Source organism: Oryzias latipes, chromosome 6 (assembly GCF_002234675.1).
Source record: "Oryzias latipes chromosome 6, ASM223467v1".
Classification (NCBI taxonomy): domain Eukaryota; kingdom Metazoa; phylum Chordata; class Actinopteri; order Beloniformes; family Adrianichthyidae; genus Oryzias; species Oryzias latipes.
Genome location: NC_019864.2, coordinates 6,612,659 through 6,630,374, shown reverse-complemented (window position 1 = coordinate 6,630,374; position 17,716 = coordinate 6,612,659). Strand labels below are relative to the sequence as shown.

General features: G+C 43.9%; 1 protein-coding gene across 3 annotated transcripts in view; it reads right to left on the bottom strand.

Annotated features, from left to right (window-relative positions):
• The window catches only part of LOC101171906 (Golgi apparatus protein 1), a 36,288-nt gene extending 23,988 nt beyond the window's left edge, over positions 1 to 12,300 (bottom strand). The window contains exons 1-3 of one of the 3 annotated variants that reach the window (XM_023955568.1): positions 11,914 to 12,300; positions 3,993 to 4,022; positions 2,979 to 3,065 (exon numbers count right to left, since the gene is read on the bottom strand). In XM_023955568.1, coding sequence (XP_023811336.1) covers positions 2,979 to 3,065; positions 3,993 to 4,022; positions 11,914 to 12,246 — 450 coding nt within the window. In that variant the 5' untranslated portion in view covers positions 12,247 to 12,300. The remainder of the gene's footprint in view (positions 1 to 2,978; positions 3,066 to 3,992; positions 4,023 to 11,913) is intronic. The other 2 variants (XM_023955566.1, XM_023955567.1) reach the window with 2 other exon arrangements.
• Positions 12,301 to 17,716: the final 5,416 nt, after the last annotated feature.

Here is a 17,716-nt window from a genome sequence, read left to right as displayed (position 1 = left end):
CCTTTTAGGACAGTCCAACAATCCCTTTGCTCTCAGTGTTTAAAACAGTCTACAGCACGTTCCAAATTACAATGCAAATGATATATTTATTCATTTTTCTAAATCCTAAACGTCGCCATTAGACTACATATTAGATGTTATTGAACAAACCTCCTAAAGATAACAGTATTTTTTTTAAATAAAAACCTTCAAAGTCACTGTTCCACATTATTACAACAGAGTTCCACAACATTTGACAGATTCTAAAGAACTGAAAATAGTCTTTGTTGAATTTACTGCATTAGGAAGTCATATTGACTGAAATCTAAAGCTATTCCAATCAGAAACATCTCAATAGGTCAAGTTCCATTTGAACATAGGAGCCCATATTTTGGAGCAGCTTCACAATCCTTGCATCCATTGAACTTGGGAGTTCTTGGAGAGTTTCTGCTTGAATTTCTTTTAGGATGTCAGAATATTGTCCCGGAGCTGCTGTTTGTTTGTGAACTGCCCCCCACCCTCATTTTGCTTGAAGATGCTCCAAAGGTTCTCAATAGGTTGAGGAAATAAGTCAGTTCGTCTCCTTTTAGGTCCATATCAGCCAATGACGCAGAGGTATTCCTCGCAGCATGAGATGCTGTATTGTCATGCATGAAGAGCTAAAAATGAACACTGGACGCCATCAGAGGCAAGGTTCGGTGTCTTGCCCAGGGACACTTTGACATATGGGCAGGCAAGGCAGAAATCAAACCTACAATCTTCCGATCAGGGATCGACCGCCCTACCACTGAAACACGGCTGTCCCGGGGACATGGTGGCCATCCACCAACCACCCACTACTCTATCCATCTGGACCATCCAGGGTTGCATGGGACTCATTAGTCTGAGCCCACTGCAGCTGTTTCTGTGTTTAGGGGGACCGTCTAGAACAGGGGTGGGCAATTCCAGGCCTCGAGGGCCGGTGTGTCTGCATGATTTCCAGATAGTCTTTCCCTACTCATGGCTGATTACCTGGTTCAGGTGTGTCCAGCCAATTAGAACATGCCAGAGCAGGGTATGCTGGAAAACATGCAGGAATGCGGCCCTCAGTGCCCACGTCTGGTCTAGAAGGTCTACGCAGAACTGCAAGCCTCTGGAGGACCCTACACTTTGATGTTGGTGGGAATCCAGAGACACCAGCAGCTTCAAACACGTGCTTGCTGCTCTGTAATGCTATTTCAGCAGCTGCTCTCTTAACCTGAAGCATTTGTCTGGCAGAAACCTTCCTCGTTCTGCCTTTATCTGCACCAACCCGTGTCTCTGAATCAGCCACAGATCTCTTAATGCAGGGGTCGGGAACCTTTTTGGCCAAGAGAGCCATAAACGCCACATATTTTAAAAATGTAATTTCGAAAGAGCCATACAATAATGTAGTGTCCCTTTCCCACACTGAGGCACGGAGACGTAACCTCTTTTAAGGTTCTTTATTCTGGTTACTGTAGACCGCAACAAACGCCGTACAATAAATTCAGCAACTCCTGAATCTCTCCCGCTGAGACGAGAGCGCTTCTCCCAACTTTATATTTCCCTGCTCCCGCTCCGCCCTCCCATTTCCCTTATTCGGCCCATAGCTGAACCCCATTGGTCCAAATTACCTAACAACAGGCTGAGCGACAGGACTGAGAGCCAATCAGATCTCTGCTTGATGCGTTCAATGAACCCCAGAACTTTTAACGCGGCCCAACAGCCACCCAGTCCAGTTTAAAACTAAATATACAAATGAATATGTGTATTTGATGTAATTTCAACATTTTTAAAGTACAATAAGTCTGTGGATTATTTTTAATAACATTGTTGTGCTGTTGCTAATAAATGATGAGTATTTCTAGTGGTAGTTTTGCTGATGGTCTAGTCTGGTTGGTTGATCCATGGTGAGTTTCTGCTTCACGCAGGCGTTGAGACTCTAAACGTGATCTTAGGTTGGTCTGACTGTTCTTTAGATATGACAAAGACTGATCACATGCAGACGGTGAGCCAAACACACACTCACACGCTGCAGTGAGTGACGGGCAGCGGGTTTTACGTTTTTACAATCCCAGCGCGATTCACCTGCTGCCGGTCCCCACAACCCCTCACCCCCACCCTCTGCTTTCTTCCTCACACATCCCGTCCCCGCAACTGCGCACTCTTTCTCAGAGACGGGAGCGCGCAGTTTTAGGCACGGCAATTCACAGGTTTCCGGCTGGTAGAAACTTTGTCAAATAAAAGATAATAGTAAACTGATAATGCTGGCGCAGATTTTTCTCTCCAAGCATCAATACTACTGCGCGCCTCTGGCATCGCATCCCGCCCGAGAAGGACTGGTCTAATGAAGAAAAAAAAAGTTTAATTAAAGATTTGTCTGCGAGCCACATGTGACCATCAAAAGAGCCATATATGGCTCGCGAGCCATAGGTTCCCGACCCCTGTCTTAATGCTACGAAGTTCACCTGTAGTTTTCCTGAAATATCCAAGGTTTTTATACATTGTCCAAAGTATTTAACTATTTCATGCTTTTCAGCAGCAGAGATGCTTTTTCTTCCCATGCTGCTTGAAAATGTTGGTCTGCTTAATAATGTGGAACGTCCTTCTTTGGTAGTTTTTCCTTTAATTGAACTCACCTGGAAAACTAATGACCACAGGTGTCTGAGATGGATGTCAGTGATCCAAAGAGCCCAGAGACACAATATCATCCATCAGTTTGATTGAAAAACAAAGAATTTGATCTTTTTGACACTTAAATATAATTTTCATAATAATTGGAACGCACTGTAAAAGACAAATCTCTTAATCTGCGGATCATTGGTAACTTCAGTTAAACATTGCTGAACAAACACAGCCGTGTGCTTCCATTCATCTACCTAAATCACCGTCTTGTACAGCAGTGTCTGTACAAGTCCATCAGGACTGTGTGTCCACCTGACCATCTCTCCTGACACTTCCATATGTGTGCTGAATAGCAGATTTTTTGAGCCCCTCACCTCAGAGATGGTGGTCTTGCACACCTCCACGGCTACAGAATCAAACTTTGGGTCCGTTGTTAGATTCAGCTTGTAGTTCCATAGAAGCTGAAGGGACAGAACTCATGAAGACACAGACACTGCAGCAATGTCCACTATCACATTTCATACCTACGGAAGCATTTGTGTAGCATAATTAAAAAAAAAAGTCCAAAGCAGTGATGAGTAACAATGTTCAGGTTGGTAACCAGAACAATAGAAACATGGAAAATAGGTGGACGGACGTTTTGCCAGTTTATCACGACAGCAAGACGGCAGAAAGATCTGTCTTTGAAATATCTCTATGATGATCTCTATCACATTTTACCACCAAAAGCAATGTTGACTTTAATTTTAAATAGTTCATTGTCTGTTTTTCTGTTTTGTTTACCCTATTGCTGGATACAGATTTAATGAGTTAATACATAATTCTATTCTTAATTTATGAAAGCAATAGTTTGTCGGAAACATTTAATGATCCATGTTCATAGAGGATATTTATTCGATCAAAGTGATCTAGGAAACTACTGGAGGACTTTGATTCTTTGAGACAAACTTTATCTTCATCGTCTGGACAAAAACAAAGACGTGAATATTCCCTCTAAGAATGATGCTTTGGATGATTTTACATGACATTTAGCATATACACCTCTTTCCTCCGATAGTTTGTCTTCACACAACCGGCAGCAGAGACAGAGCCAGGTTCTGTAGCTGTTGCCGTGGCAATGCATTGCACTGCACATCCAATAGTCAGCTTGATAAATGATTTAAACATAAATAGAAAGAGGTTGACAGATCACCTCTGCATCATCCATTAATGTCTGACAATGGACACCTCGACACCTCGTACTTAAGAGACATTCTGCTGCCAATCAGAATCAATGATTCTCTTAGAGTAGACCATAGTATAAAAACAGACACACAACAAATGGAAAGGCATGAAGTGAATCATGAACACATGTGATTAGGAAAAGAGATTCCATTCTGTGAACTTACATGGTTGCATTCGGCAGCAATTTCCGTTTCCTAGAAAGGAAAAGCAGAAAAAGTTAGAGATGAAGATTTGTTCTCGACTCGCAATCCATTCAGTAGACTATTCAGGAATAAAAATCCTGTCATTTAAAAGGATGATCTTTAAAATAAATGATGCGAAAGCCCTGACAAATACACAACACTTACCAAGACTGTTTTGTACTTAAACCTGACAAGTGCAGAGCTGGCTGTCAAACATCCATGAGTCTAAACTTATTATGATGAAATAGGTTCTGCTGTCTCAGCTGCAACTTTTTGAATTTCAGCCATTCAGACGACTGCTTTATGCATAAGAAGCAATGAGCTGCTGGGACACAACAACGCTGTTAAGCAGCCAAACCCCACCAGACAACATTAAAGACGACAAACAACGCAGTCGGACAAATCCAATTCATCCAAAACTACAGTCTCCTCCACACACCAAATGCTGTTCTAGGAAAAGATGAGAACCTGCATGAGCAGCTGTAATGGCCATAGGTTTTTGAGAGGGAACATGTTTCCACACATGTCACATGCACACGGATGCAGCATGAGAAACATCACTAACTGTGCTAGCCAGCAGAAACCAGGCGCAGCACTCAAACGTCATCTGGACGAGGAAGGTATTGGTCTTCATATGCTCCTGATGTCAGGCTGATAGGCATGTTGTACACTAGCTTTCAGTGGGAATTCTGCACAAACATGAAAGCTGAAAGCTCCGGTGTCAGTCCTTAAATGTGACATTTTTCCCTCTGACAAACAAGCCCTGCTAAACCAACACACACGCATGAAGACGTGCTACACATGGAACCTTTCATGAAACTGCTGTTCAGCCATGTTTAGAAATGGATCAAAGCCCACTTATGATTTTCACACCACTTCAGTGTCTTCATTAATATGAGACAATAAAGTCCCAGTCCAATCGCCTTCTGATCCCTTTTCAAAGCATTCCCAGTGGTCTCTTCACTTTGATTTTGTTGTTTTCTGGGTGTTCGTTTCTGTAGGGCAGCAGGAGAAACTTGCCACCGTGTTGTGGACTGTTGGCAAGGAAGTAAGCCTTCACTGATTTCCCATCATTCTTTTGCTTACAGCCCTTTAAAACCCCAACCTAAGTACAGCGGTGCAATAAAAACGGTGAGCAATATCAGAGCTATCCAGCTGTGCTGTTCTGATCCAGATTCCAGCTCAGACCAGGAAAACAAAGACGTCCATGGATCTGTGTTTCTGCAGGTGGATGATAGGAAAGGAGCTGAGCAGGGGAGACTGTGGCCCGCCCATGGCAGTTTTCTACATCACGACTTAAGAGTTTTTAAACAACATTATTTAATCCGCTCTTGATTCATCACGATTTGAATAAAGAAATACTAAATTCTTCTATATATGTCCTCTGTCATCAGAAAAATGCTAGAAGAAGTTGTTAAAAAACAGCTTTTTCATTGGAGTGGGTCTTTAACTTAAAATGAAGAGCTCATAACAGATCAAACTCATCGGTCAACCAGGCAGGTTCACTTTCAGTCCATCGTATGAATCTGTGTCATCATTCCTTCATCGATTCTCAAACTAAAACAAACAATAAAAAAAACAAAAAGACTGCTTTATTGAAAAACAGAAAAACAAATGATGGATTGTATTTTTATTTTCACATTTACATGTATTTATTTCCAGTCACCTGGAAGTTGTTTAGTGGAGTGAAGCAAGGGAGGCTAAGCTAAGTGAGTTTGGTAAAGTTACAAAGATCTTCACGGATTCCGACTTCTGGCCTCAAGAACTCATCCGATAAACGTCCAAACGTGTCAAAAGTGTCTCAATCATTTTGTATCAACACAGAGCATGAACTACAAATGAATTTCAAAAGAAAAAAATGTTTTTTTCTGCCTTTTAATGAGAATTGTTCTCTTCCAGCTGTAATTGCAGTGAGAGCAGTGTGACAGCTGCCAAGGGACCGTCAACAAAGTGCAAACTCCAAGAAAAGACCATTCTGTAGAAATCAATGATCTCTCAAAAATGAATAAATGTCTACATTTATATGAACTGGTAGTGAAGAATCGTCAGCATATTCATGCTACAATAAATATTTTGTGAGAAAGTCCATCTTTATTTTATTGCATATATAATTTAATAGAGATATGATTCATAAAAAAGGTCCTCAATAGCTCTACAGATACTGGCGCTACTGTCACCAAACTTTTTAGCAGGACAGATCTCAATTTTACCCAAAAATAAATCCTCTAAAACACCAAACTCAAATTAGTGTTGAATCCTCCAGCCCTACTTGGAGTATGTTGGAAGTTGGCTGCTCTCTGTGCACATCCTAAAAGTCGTCCCAGTGGACAGAGTGGTGGAACCAGGAATATTCTCCCCAAACACAGATCCAGCCCGGCACTGCTCTGGGCCGCTTCCACGGCGCCGTCATGATTTCCGCTCTGATGCACCTGTGAGGGTCTCAGACATCAACCAGAGGCAGAATGGGTGCACAATTAACGGCAGAACATCTTAGTGAGGCTGCAGCTCTAATGTTCTGGTCGAGAAGGTTTTTTTTAATATTACTGACGGGTATTGACCAGAATTTCAAGCTGATTTATTTTCGGGCTGCGTGTACAGCTGCAGGAGAGGATTTTACAAAGGAAGAAAGCTGCTAATATCAATGATGTAAAGAGATAAATGATCCACCAATTCCTAACGACATTAAATTGGATAAGACCGTTACGGATTCCTTTTTATTCTTTTCATTCAACACTCTGGTAAAGGTGTTTTCATTTAAATAGCATGTATTGTGAACTGCACAGCCAACAATAGTGTAATGGCTTCACTCATGTAAACGTGGCATGCTTTCTGCAGCTCGGCAGTGCAGACACTGAACCTCCAATCGAATGTACTCCCAGTCTTTCAACAGCTTCTGACATTTCATTTTCCCTCCATCACCGTCCTTTTTTCCAAGCATCCTTCCACATTTTCACTGAATATCTCTCAACATGCTCCACACAAAGATCTGGACATGTAGACGACAGGGTTAAGCTAACCATTCTCATACTCTAATACTTTAGAATTCAAATCTATATTTTGAGGAAATTGGAAAATCCCATTTATGAGGGCATGCGAGATCGGCGATTTCAAAGAGACTGACGCAGATGTAGTGAGTAGAAGAGTTTCTGCAGTACTCCACAGACATGGCCTTCAGTTTCCTTTGGTTTCACAGCAACCGGACGTTCGTCTTCAGGTCTGCTCGACTTACTCGCCTGAAGTCATCTTTACTGTCATTCAAAACTGTTCAAACATCCCCAAACAAACCTGCACCATCCGTTTGTCTGTAAAGTTAATATGCAGTGTAGACAGAAGCACACACAGCCTTGTTGTCCGTTGCTTACATCCTGTTTCTGCCTTACTTCACAATAAAGAGCTGGGCGATGTGCCCAAAAAACTGAATCTCTGAATTTTTCATTCCAAAATTCAGTTTTTGAATCAAATAAATTTTTGTTCTCCCTGCTTTAACTTTCTTAAACAACGTTTGCAGAACAATGCAGCAGGTGTTTTGCGAGCATCCAATAAAGAGAAACACTAGAAAGCACTCGGGAGAGCATTTTTGGCAGCAACAGCCTTGAAATGGATTTTGCCGTTTGTGGTTTGATGCTCCAAGTTTGAAGTTACAACCCCAGACACCAAAATCTCTTTTTTTCAGCTCAACGCCAGCTATGCTACAAAGGTACTTCTAATAAAGTTCCATACAAAGTGAATTCATGCCTGTTCTATTTAGAAAATAAAGTGTTTCTATGAATTCATTTTGTTGCATTTATCCGCCACGTCTTAACTGTCCTGTAAATTAAAATCTAGTCTTTTTAAAGTTATAAAATCGATGTTATGCATTTTCTGAGCGCTGGCAGCTACGCGCTAACGTGGCTGACCGGCAGCGTTTCATGATGTCATGGTGTGGTCTGAACCTGAAGAAACTAGCTAAACGTTGGGGTAGGGGAGGAATTCAGATTCTGCCTTTGTCTGCCCATAATCCTTCACAGGGATGTAACGATTGATCGACTTAATAGATATTCCTACACTCCAACCAGATCCATCTGTCTGAGGCAAGTTGTTCATCTAACTGATGTATAACTATTATAAAATCATGTCAAAATTAAATACATCGATTACAATCAATAACGGAAAATACCATTCTGATTGAGGTAACGCAGGTTTATTTTACAATATGTATCACACCGGACAACACACATGTGATGACTTTAAAAACAGATCAATCATCATTCCAGTCTAATGTGCGGAAAGACTTTAGCAAAGTCATGTGACCATCCAGTGTCTAGAATGTTCTAAGAATGTTCCCTTTAGATTCTTTGGATGTGGAAAAACAGAGGCTGAACTTTAGGACACTAACATGTGAATGGATTTGACATTCATTCTAGTTGACTTGTTTGTTTGGACACAGATTTCATTTACACTTGATGATCTGGAAGAAATCCAAGAATCTGGAAAATGCTAAAGACGTCCTGGAGAGAATCGGATCGTTCAGGATGAACCAAGGTCTACAATGATTCATATCTGCAACCACAAGTTATGATACGAATTGAATCGTTGTTAGATGAATCCTACAGCCCTACTGCTAACCCATCAGCGGGCTACAATGATACTGATCTCCTTTGCTTTAAGCTGGAGAGAGAAATAACAAGAAAAGTGTTCATGTCTCTACTAAATCACAGAGCAGCAGTATGTTTCAGAAGGGTGGGGTTGGATCTTCAGGCTCCAGAGCCTCCTCTATCAGGCCGCGTACACAAAACCACAGCCGCCAGCAAAACACAGGCTGAAGAACCGCCATCGACGCTTCTCTGTGCCTGCAGATGAATTCAATTCCTACCATGAAACAAAACAGAACCAAGCCTCGCGCACACACAAACCACTCCACCACAGCAGCTCAGCATGAGAAACACTGCCTTCACTACGCATCAGAACACATCCACAACAATGCAATGACTCATGTTTAAAAGTCTCTTCTTTCAGGACATTGAGCAATGCCATAAACGCTTTCAAAGCTGGTCTTAGTTCACCATTAAGACAGCATTTCACTGTAAAATGTGATTGACAGGTTCCTGGGGTCATTCCTGGTACCTACCGCTCAGCTCTTCTCTGGCTGTTGTTAATGTTTTATGTGTGAGATATCCTCCAATGATGACAGCGGTTTCAGTGACTATGACCCACTAAACAAGCAAATGTTCTGCTCCCATTTAAAAAGAGGGAAAAAAACACGCTAGAATCATTTATGATCTTCTACACCATGCATGGAGTAAAGAAGTATAATCTCAGGACACACTCTGTGGTCATCTTTGGAATGATCCCAGGAAGCAGCGTCCTCTGAAGCCCACACAGACTATTATCCAATTAGACAAATGATAAAGCACAAGAAACATGAAGCTGCTGAACAGAATCACTCAGAGCAGAGATTCTTTCCCACGTGTGAACGTAGCTTATTGTACGTTTCTATCATGCATGGTGACCATGCTTGGTGCAACTCCAAGTTTTTCAGAAAGCTTTCTTAGAGATGGGGTGTGGAACTGCGTGAATTAAAGAGCCGGATAAGCTGACGTAAAAAGAGACGGCCATCAGGGACAGCAGCATGTGTGATGTCATCCAGGGACGGTAGAAACGCGCGCTTGGACCGCATGATCAGCACAACTGAAGCCTCTTTTCTTCCAAATGATGGGATGCTGCTTGTTGAGCTGAAACAAACGCATAAGGCTGGAAGTGTTGACTTCTGCAAACATTTGTCAGCAAGCTGAACTACTGATCACATCTTTAGGCAAATGGCCAAACAGAACAATTGTAGTGATAGTTGACAAAAAATGGTGATCAGTTTCAGCCAGCAGCCCAGCCTCTCATTCAATACCAACAGAACCAGTCCAGATGTAGAACCTGCTGCCATCCAACCCACGTGTGTGTTAAACAAGACTTGGTTCAGAAGGAAACCACATTGGATCTCTGACAGGGAGGGTGACTGCTATTCCTTAACTGCAGCTGTCGTTGAGAATCTCTAAAATCTATCCTGAATCATCCAGCATGAGCTGATACCAAACATGTTTAACCTGCAAAATTACAGCAAAAGAAAGAAAGTTACAAACTCTGCTTGAACACATGTTTACCTAAGAGAAGAAAACCAGAAGCTGATATTCTAACATGGTAAATAAATGTTATTTATTGGGTTGTTAACTTGCTCTCATGTGTCATTTTGCACAGCCCTACCTTTGTCAAACAGCACTTTTCTTCTGCCTGCTTGGACACCAGGACAAGCACAAAGGCCCAATAAACAACTGTCACATGACGCCCAGAACGGCTATGTTGTGACTGGTCTCAGTTCAAGGCCAAACTTTCAAGGTCTGGAGAGATCACTTCAGAGATTCTGCATTCTGCTCGGTCCTCTTATAACAATTCTGCCTCTGTTTCTTAACAGCATGGTTCAATAAAGTGGCCAGAGACTGAAAACCAGAGACTCAGACGTGAGAGTTTCTGAGTTCACGTCTTGATGCATGAAGATTTAAACAAAAGACCAGAGACTCGTCTCTCAAAAAGCTCAAGACTCGGAGGTCCAAAAGCCCTGAGACCTGAAAAAAGCTGCTAAGTGAAGCCCAAAGGAAGAATGGATGTTAAAACGACTAAAGAATCTTCTGTCCCAAATGAAGGAGAGACCAACTTTTGGACAGCAATCTAACCCAAATCTGACTTTCAGCACCAAACCCACCAAACCACTAAGTAACATCTGTGTCACAAAAACCGTAAGTTAACCATAGATGTGTTCAGGCGCGCACACACACACACACACACACACACACACACACACACACACACACACAGAGCACAAGCTCAGCTTTTGGTCAGCTTCAGTCTGCAGATGGAGCAGTTGGAGCAAAAGGAGCATACAGAGCAGACGGAGCATACAGAGCAGACGGAGCATACAGAGCAGACGGAGCATACAGAGCAGACGGGGCATATGAAGCATACAGAGCAGACTGGGCATATGATGCATACAGAGCAGACGGGGGATACAGAGCAGACGGGGCAGACGGATCATACAGAGCAGACGGGGCATACGAAGCAGACGGGGCATATCTAGCATATAGAGCAGACGGGGCATACGGAGCAGACGGGGCATACGGAGCAGACGGGGCATACGGAGCAGACGGGGGATACAGAGCAGACGGGGGATACAGAGCAGACGGGGCATACAGAGCATACGGAGCAGACAGAGAAGACGGGGCATACAGGGCCGCAGACAGAGCAGACGGGGCATACTGAGCAGACGTGCGGGTTATACGATGCAACATGATCAGTCCTGCCGGGACTCCTAAAGTGAACCGAAAACCCAATGAATCGTGCCCGGGTCTACCCGACACCCGCAGAGTTTAGCCCGGCAAGGACCGGCTCGCTTAAAAGCAGGCCGAAGTAACTGCCACTGAGCTGAGACCTTCAAACCGGGCACCACCGCGGGCGAGGGGTCCTCACGGGGTGGCGGGCTGAGGATGCAGCCGCGACAGTTTCCCCGCCACGGCTGGCTCTCCAACCCTCGGCCGGCGTGGGCAGATCAGGAGCTCGTGGCCGCATTCCTTTGGTTTCCCGTTGATCGTTCATCCACATGCACAACACACTGAAAGGGAAACGCGCAAACTTTCTAGCTGTCCCGGTCGGTGTCTTCAGTCCAGTCGGACCCGAACACAGAAGCACAGAACTCCGCGTGACGAACCGCTGTCGCTGCTATGAGGCTGTCAAACACTTTCCCGCCGACATGCGTCTGAAAATGTGGACGGGTTGGACGTGACGTTCTTTATAAACAGGAGCTAGCTCCAGGCTAGTGGACAGCTAAGCTAGGCACACCCCGATTCTGCTCCCGACCCAACTGGTCCCACTCCGCAGTACGAACCTCTTTCCGGTCCTGGAGACACTCCAGAACCGCCAGGTTGTTGTTCCACGTGTGTTTGGGGCACAGCCGGACCAGGTCGTCCCTGCACAGCGGCTCCTCGGACAGCTTCCAGCCGGCGGAGCGCCTACGCGGCGGCGAGGCCGCGGCTCCGAGGCTCCGCTCTGCGGCTGCGGGGTTCCCGGCAGCGCCCCCCAGAGCCACTGCTGCCGGCACTTTAGCTTCTCCTTTGGGGATAAATTTGGGGATGGGGTCGTTTTCTCCCAAGACGTGAAGCTCAAATAAGAATATGCACAGAAGACGAAGGAGCAGAGGAACACGTCTACAGTCCGCCATCTTCACTGCCTTCCGATGCCTCCACGGACTTTCGGAAATCTGAGCACTGCGAATCAAGTTCACGCGAACGCTCTAACTGATTGCTCGTGAAGTATCCACGAGGCTCCAACACACTCAATGACGTGTCAGCAAGCGCGTGTCCGACCTGCTCACGGACTGGTGTCATTCATTTCTCCACTGTGGCTTCACATCCAGGTCTTCACGAGGACCTCTTTTTCCATAACCAACGGCCGGAAGAAATCAGCAGGATCAAAGTGACCAAATGTCAGATCGAACTTGATTCAGAAATCCTTTTCTGTTTCTGTGGTCTAGAAATAACAATAGCAATACCTGTCAGATAAATGACCACATTTCCTCTTGTGAGATCAATGCAGTTCTATTCTAAGCCAGTTTGACTCAAATATGAAAACATTAGGATTTGAACACAAGTAGTGGGTAGATGGGTGAACATGCGATCTGATTGATTTTGATTTATTGTTTTATTTCAAGCATTGTAGTCAAAGCAATAAAGAATTTACACATATTTATCAAACTCATTACAGAAATGATGAAATGCATAGATAAAAAAGAAATAAAATAAAACAAAACAAAAACGTTACTTAAATCAGATTTGCTTAATTAAATACAGTAATCATTAACTAAAGTATTGTAACGATCCGGCCGGACCGTCACTTTAGTGGGATAGCGAAAGCCTACTGCTCATGAAGTGGTTCTAATGGAGATCTATCCGTGCCCCATACACTGCTCGACCTTGGACAGTCTCAGGTTGGAAGAAACGTAGAGAGAGGCAATAATAGCTGTTAAGCAACAAGCCTGTTTAATCCAGCACACATACAGCCCAAACAGCATGGAGGGTCACTTCAGCTTCCAGCCCTCTGACTCAAGGTTTCACCCTAAGCTCCCCACTTCCCATGAGCCTTAGGGGCTGAAGGCGGGGCTAACCCCCAGGTCGCTTCACCTCCCCCACCTAAGAGGGTTAGTGTCCCCACAACCCTCACATAACTGCAGAACTGAACAACACAACACAATTAGCAAAACACAGGAACACACTGGCTGGAGACTCCTTCGCACAATCCTGGGTTTCGACCGCCACCGTGTACAGTCCTCCTCTTAACTGGCTGGGTTAGCACATCTGCAACTGACACAGTTCCATGCCAGCATGTGCCCAGCCAGGAGAACCAGTCCCCGCCTCTGTGGAAGCACCACCATCAGGGTGCACGTCACCATGGGGGAGTAGATTCTCTCCAAGTGAAGAGCTGCACACCAGCAGCAGAAGGTCCCCAGGCATCCCAGGCGATCGTCTTCATCACTACGGCTGCTGTAGGGTCTGCTTCGTCAAACCCTCCTCCCCAAAGCGAAGCTCTGCTGTCCGCGCTGACAGGTCTCGCAGCTCCGCAGGTGGGAGGTCCAGCAGTGTAGTGCCCTCTAACGCCAGGCCTGGGTGTGTGAGAAGTCCCCTTCGGCGTCTAGCCCTCATGGCCGGTCGCCAGGTTGACCTGAGCCAGGTGTGGTTCCAGCGTTGTTGAGCCATTGCGTCGTGAAGGTTCAGCTGGGCTGCACACCGTCATCACAGTCTGGTCAAGAAAGATGGTCTAGCGCTGGCGTCGGGCAAGGCCAGGCTGCAGATGACGGTGGGTACTCAATCCATCAGGGAGTTGATGTCGCCCTTTCTCCTCCCTTCTCACGAACTGCCTCCAGAATGGCGTCAGTCCCCGCAGCGTAGCTCTCCATGGTGTGGCTCTCTGTGGAGGAGCAGTGGCAAAGGATCCCACTTCTGACACCAATGTAACGACGGACGGACCATCACTTTAGTGGGATAGTGAAAGCCAACTGCTCAGGAAGTGGTTCTAATGGAGATCTGTCCGTGCCCCATACACTGCACGACCTCGAACAGTCTCAGGTTGGAAGAGACATAGAGAGAGGCAATATTAGCTTTTAAGCAACAAGCCTGTTTAATCCAGCACACATACAGCCCAAACAGCATGGAGCGTCACTTCAGCTTCCAGCCCTCTGACTCAAGGTTTCACCCTAAGCTCCCCACTTCCCATGAGCCTTAGGGGCTGAAGGCGGGGCTAACCCCCAGGTGCTACAGTATAAATAGAGTTTGATTTATTGCTTGAAAAGGAGTGGGAAGAAGCAAGCTTATATAATCCCACCCCTACTGAGTTCATTCATTTGATAGTTTTACAGTGTTTTAAATCCGGTTCTGATCAGATAAATTCTCTTCAAGTAACAAAATCCAGTGCCTAGAAATGATTGATTCATTCATGATTTCAGTAAACAGTAACCGATATGTAATAATAATTGATTATCATTAGAACATATGATCACATTAAACCAGTAATTATTGCTACACATTGAAGATCAAGTACCGGTAAACAAAATCAATAGCTTATTGGTTGCAATTCAATCCTTTCAGTAATCAATATTGTGCATTACAATTTAATACTCATTGGTTGTAATTAAAATAGCTTTGATTATTTCACCACAATCAAGTTCACACATGTATTTGGAATTATTCAAACACCTGTTGATCCTTAAATCCTCTTATCTTCATATCCTGAAGTAAGAGTTTCTTTATACATTTTCTTGAATATTTGAACATTTTTTGAGCTCATTACTGAACCCGTTCCAAAGTTTGGTGCCACACACCGACACACAGAAACTTTTCTTTGTGGTTCTTATCAATTTGATCAAGGACATCAACTGTCAGAACCCACACGAACAGACTGAGGAACAGCTTCTTCCCAAGAGCAGTGAGGTCCCCCCCCCCCCCCCCCACACACACACACCCCCCATCACACAACTGGGTCAACGACTACACCCCCCCCTCCCCCCAGACTTAACATAACCCACTAACCCCTGTCAGCACACAGCTGACAATGCTGTGACTGTACTTTAAAACTATGTACGCAATATTCATGCCGTGTGTGCAATATTTATCTATATGTGGAATACCCACTCATATGTGCAATATTCACCCCACTCTACTGTACAGTATTTATGTCTTATATAGCTGCTTATCCTTTATTTTATTTTATTCTATCTTTTTATATTGTTGGAGAGAGAGAGTTGCTGGAAAAAATTTCATTGTGCACTGCAGAATGATAATAAAAGATTCTGATTCTGAAGTTCCTACATCCTCTCAGTCTGTAACCTCCTTCATTTTCTAAGAACTGTTTTTGGATATTGAATGGTAATGATTTCCCACTGGCTCTGTATAAAAGTTGCGCAGTGTAAAAATCCACAAGGTCATGCAGTTTTAAAAGTCTAGATTGATAAAATACATTGTTTGTATGATAAAGATATGCGGCTTTATGTACAATTCTGACGGCTCGTTTTCGAAGTAAAAAGAGAGGATGTAGTGAACTCTTGTAATTATTCCCCCAAATTTCTATACAGTAGGTGAAATATGGATATATTCAGGAGCAGTACAATAAATATCTACTGTTGTATCCTAATATATGTTTAGATTTATTCACGATTGAAGTACTTTCTGAGACTTTAGTTTGTATGTGTGTGATGTTTGGCTTCCAACTTAGTTTGTTATCAATAAAAACCCCTAAGAAATTGATTTCTGTAACTCTTTCAATCAAGACATTATTTATTTAACTTGAGAGCTATTTATTTGCGTTGTAGTTTCCAAAAAACATCACTTTGGTTTTATCTAGGTTCAAAGATAATTTGTTGTAATCCATCCATAATTTTATTTTGGTTAACTCTGTGTTTACCACATTGATAAGTTCCCTATGATTGTCTGTAGAATAGAATATATGTGTGTCATAAGCAAATAATATGAGTTTCATAAGCTTTGAAACATTGAATATATCATTTACGTAAATTGAATTGAATAGCAGCAGGCCCAGAATTGATCCTTGTGGGACACCACAACTTATCTCTTTGGTTTCTGATGTATTTTCATCAATCTGGACACATTGTTTTCTTCCCGTTAAATAGCTTTTGACCCAAGTTAGCACTAGTCCTCTTATCTCATAAGCTTCCAGTTTGTAAAGTAGGATGTCATGATTGAGAATGTTAAATGCTTTTTTCAGGGAGACCCTGATGGGTGTGTGTGTGTGGGGGGGTCTTGCCTAAAGACCCACACTGGATGTGGTTTTTAGTTTATTACACACCGTGGAAAGCCAACCCAGGTGTCCTGTATGACAATACCACACCCAGCCTGTGAAACAGTGACTCTGGTCTACTGCACTACAACTTCATAACATTACATAACTGTAATAATAATAATAATAATGGGTTGGATTTATCTGCGCTTGTCCACACGCTCAAAGTTCTTCCAATGTTTCCATCATTCATTCATTCTTGCTGATGCTAACTACTGATGTACCACAGCTGCCATGGGGCAGACTGTGGCCCTGGGGCTGCCAATGTCTGACTATCACTGGGACATTCACGCACCAGTGGAGACACACTGGAGGCAGGTAGGTTGAAGTGTCTTGCCCACTCGTGTCTCGAACCACTAACCCTTCAATTATTGGCCGGCCTGCTCGACTGCCTGAGAAGAGTTTAGCGTTAGCATATTTTAACAGATTGGTTTTTGCATCTTCTTCTTCCTCTGAAACCAAAGAAAACTCAGTAGAAGTTTGTCTGCAGTGGGTTGGTTAGAGTTAGAGACACATTGTTCATTAACAAGACAAAAGTCTTTCAATGCAGAGATTGAATCCTTTCAGTCTAAGAAAAAAAAGGGTTGTAGTCCTATGAAGTGTCATCTCTGATAATACCATAATGCAAGTACAAACAAATACCTTAGCCTTAAAAGAGGAGATTTCTGAATTCCCCTCCTTTCATTTTTCTCCAACTCCCAGCTGGATCCCTGTGGGTAAAGCAGGTCCCTACCAAACCACAACAAAACAAATCTGTTTTCTGCCGCGGTCCCCCTTTGCCTGCATGGTGAGGCAGTAGCGTGAAGGGTCTTGCCCAAGATGAAGCTCATCATGCCCCTTGAGAAACTAACCATGGTTTGCCCTTGCACCAGTCCTACACGCAGCTCACTGAGCCTCCACCTGGCTTAGACAAAAGGTGATGTATGTGAAAAGTGACGGTCTAGAGTTTTGTTCTGTAGCGATAATGGAGAAGGTCACTCCATACAGTTGATCATTGAGAAGATTCCTTCAAACATCGTTTACCTTTGTAGACACTAGAGCAAGCCTTCTCAGCCTGAGCCATGCCTGTGGTGATGTGACTATGGACCTCAGGCAGTGGTTGAAAAAGACTAACCTGTTGGGTTGATTTGGGCCATGGTGGAACCGTTCAGCCGATTATCGCCGTCATGTTCTTATGCTGGATGAACCTTATATTTGATCTGGAATGGGGACCGGCACAGGGGGACCAAGACTTGAGTCTCCATGTGGCTTCATAGTTAGGCAGTAGTGTCCACTGGATGAAGCTCATGGCGCCCCCTGGAATTGAACCCTGGTTCCCCATGGACCGTTCCCACACGCGGCCAACC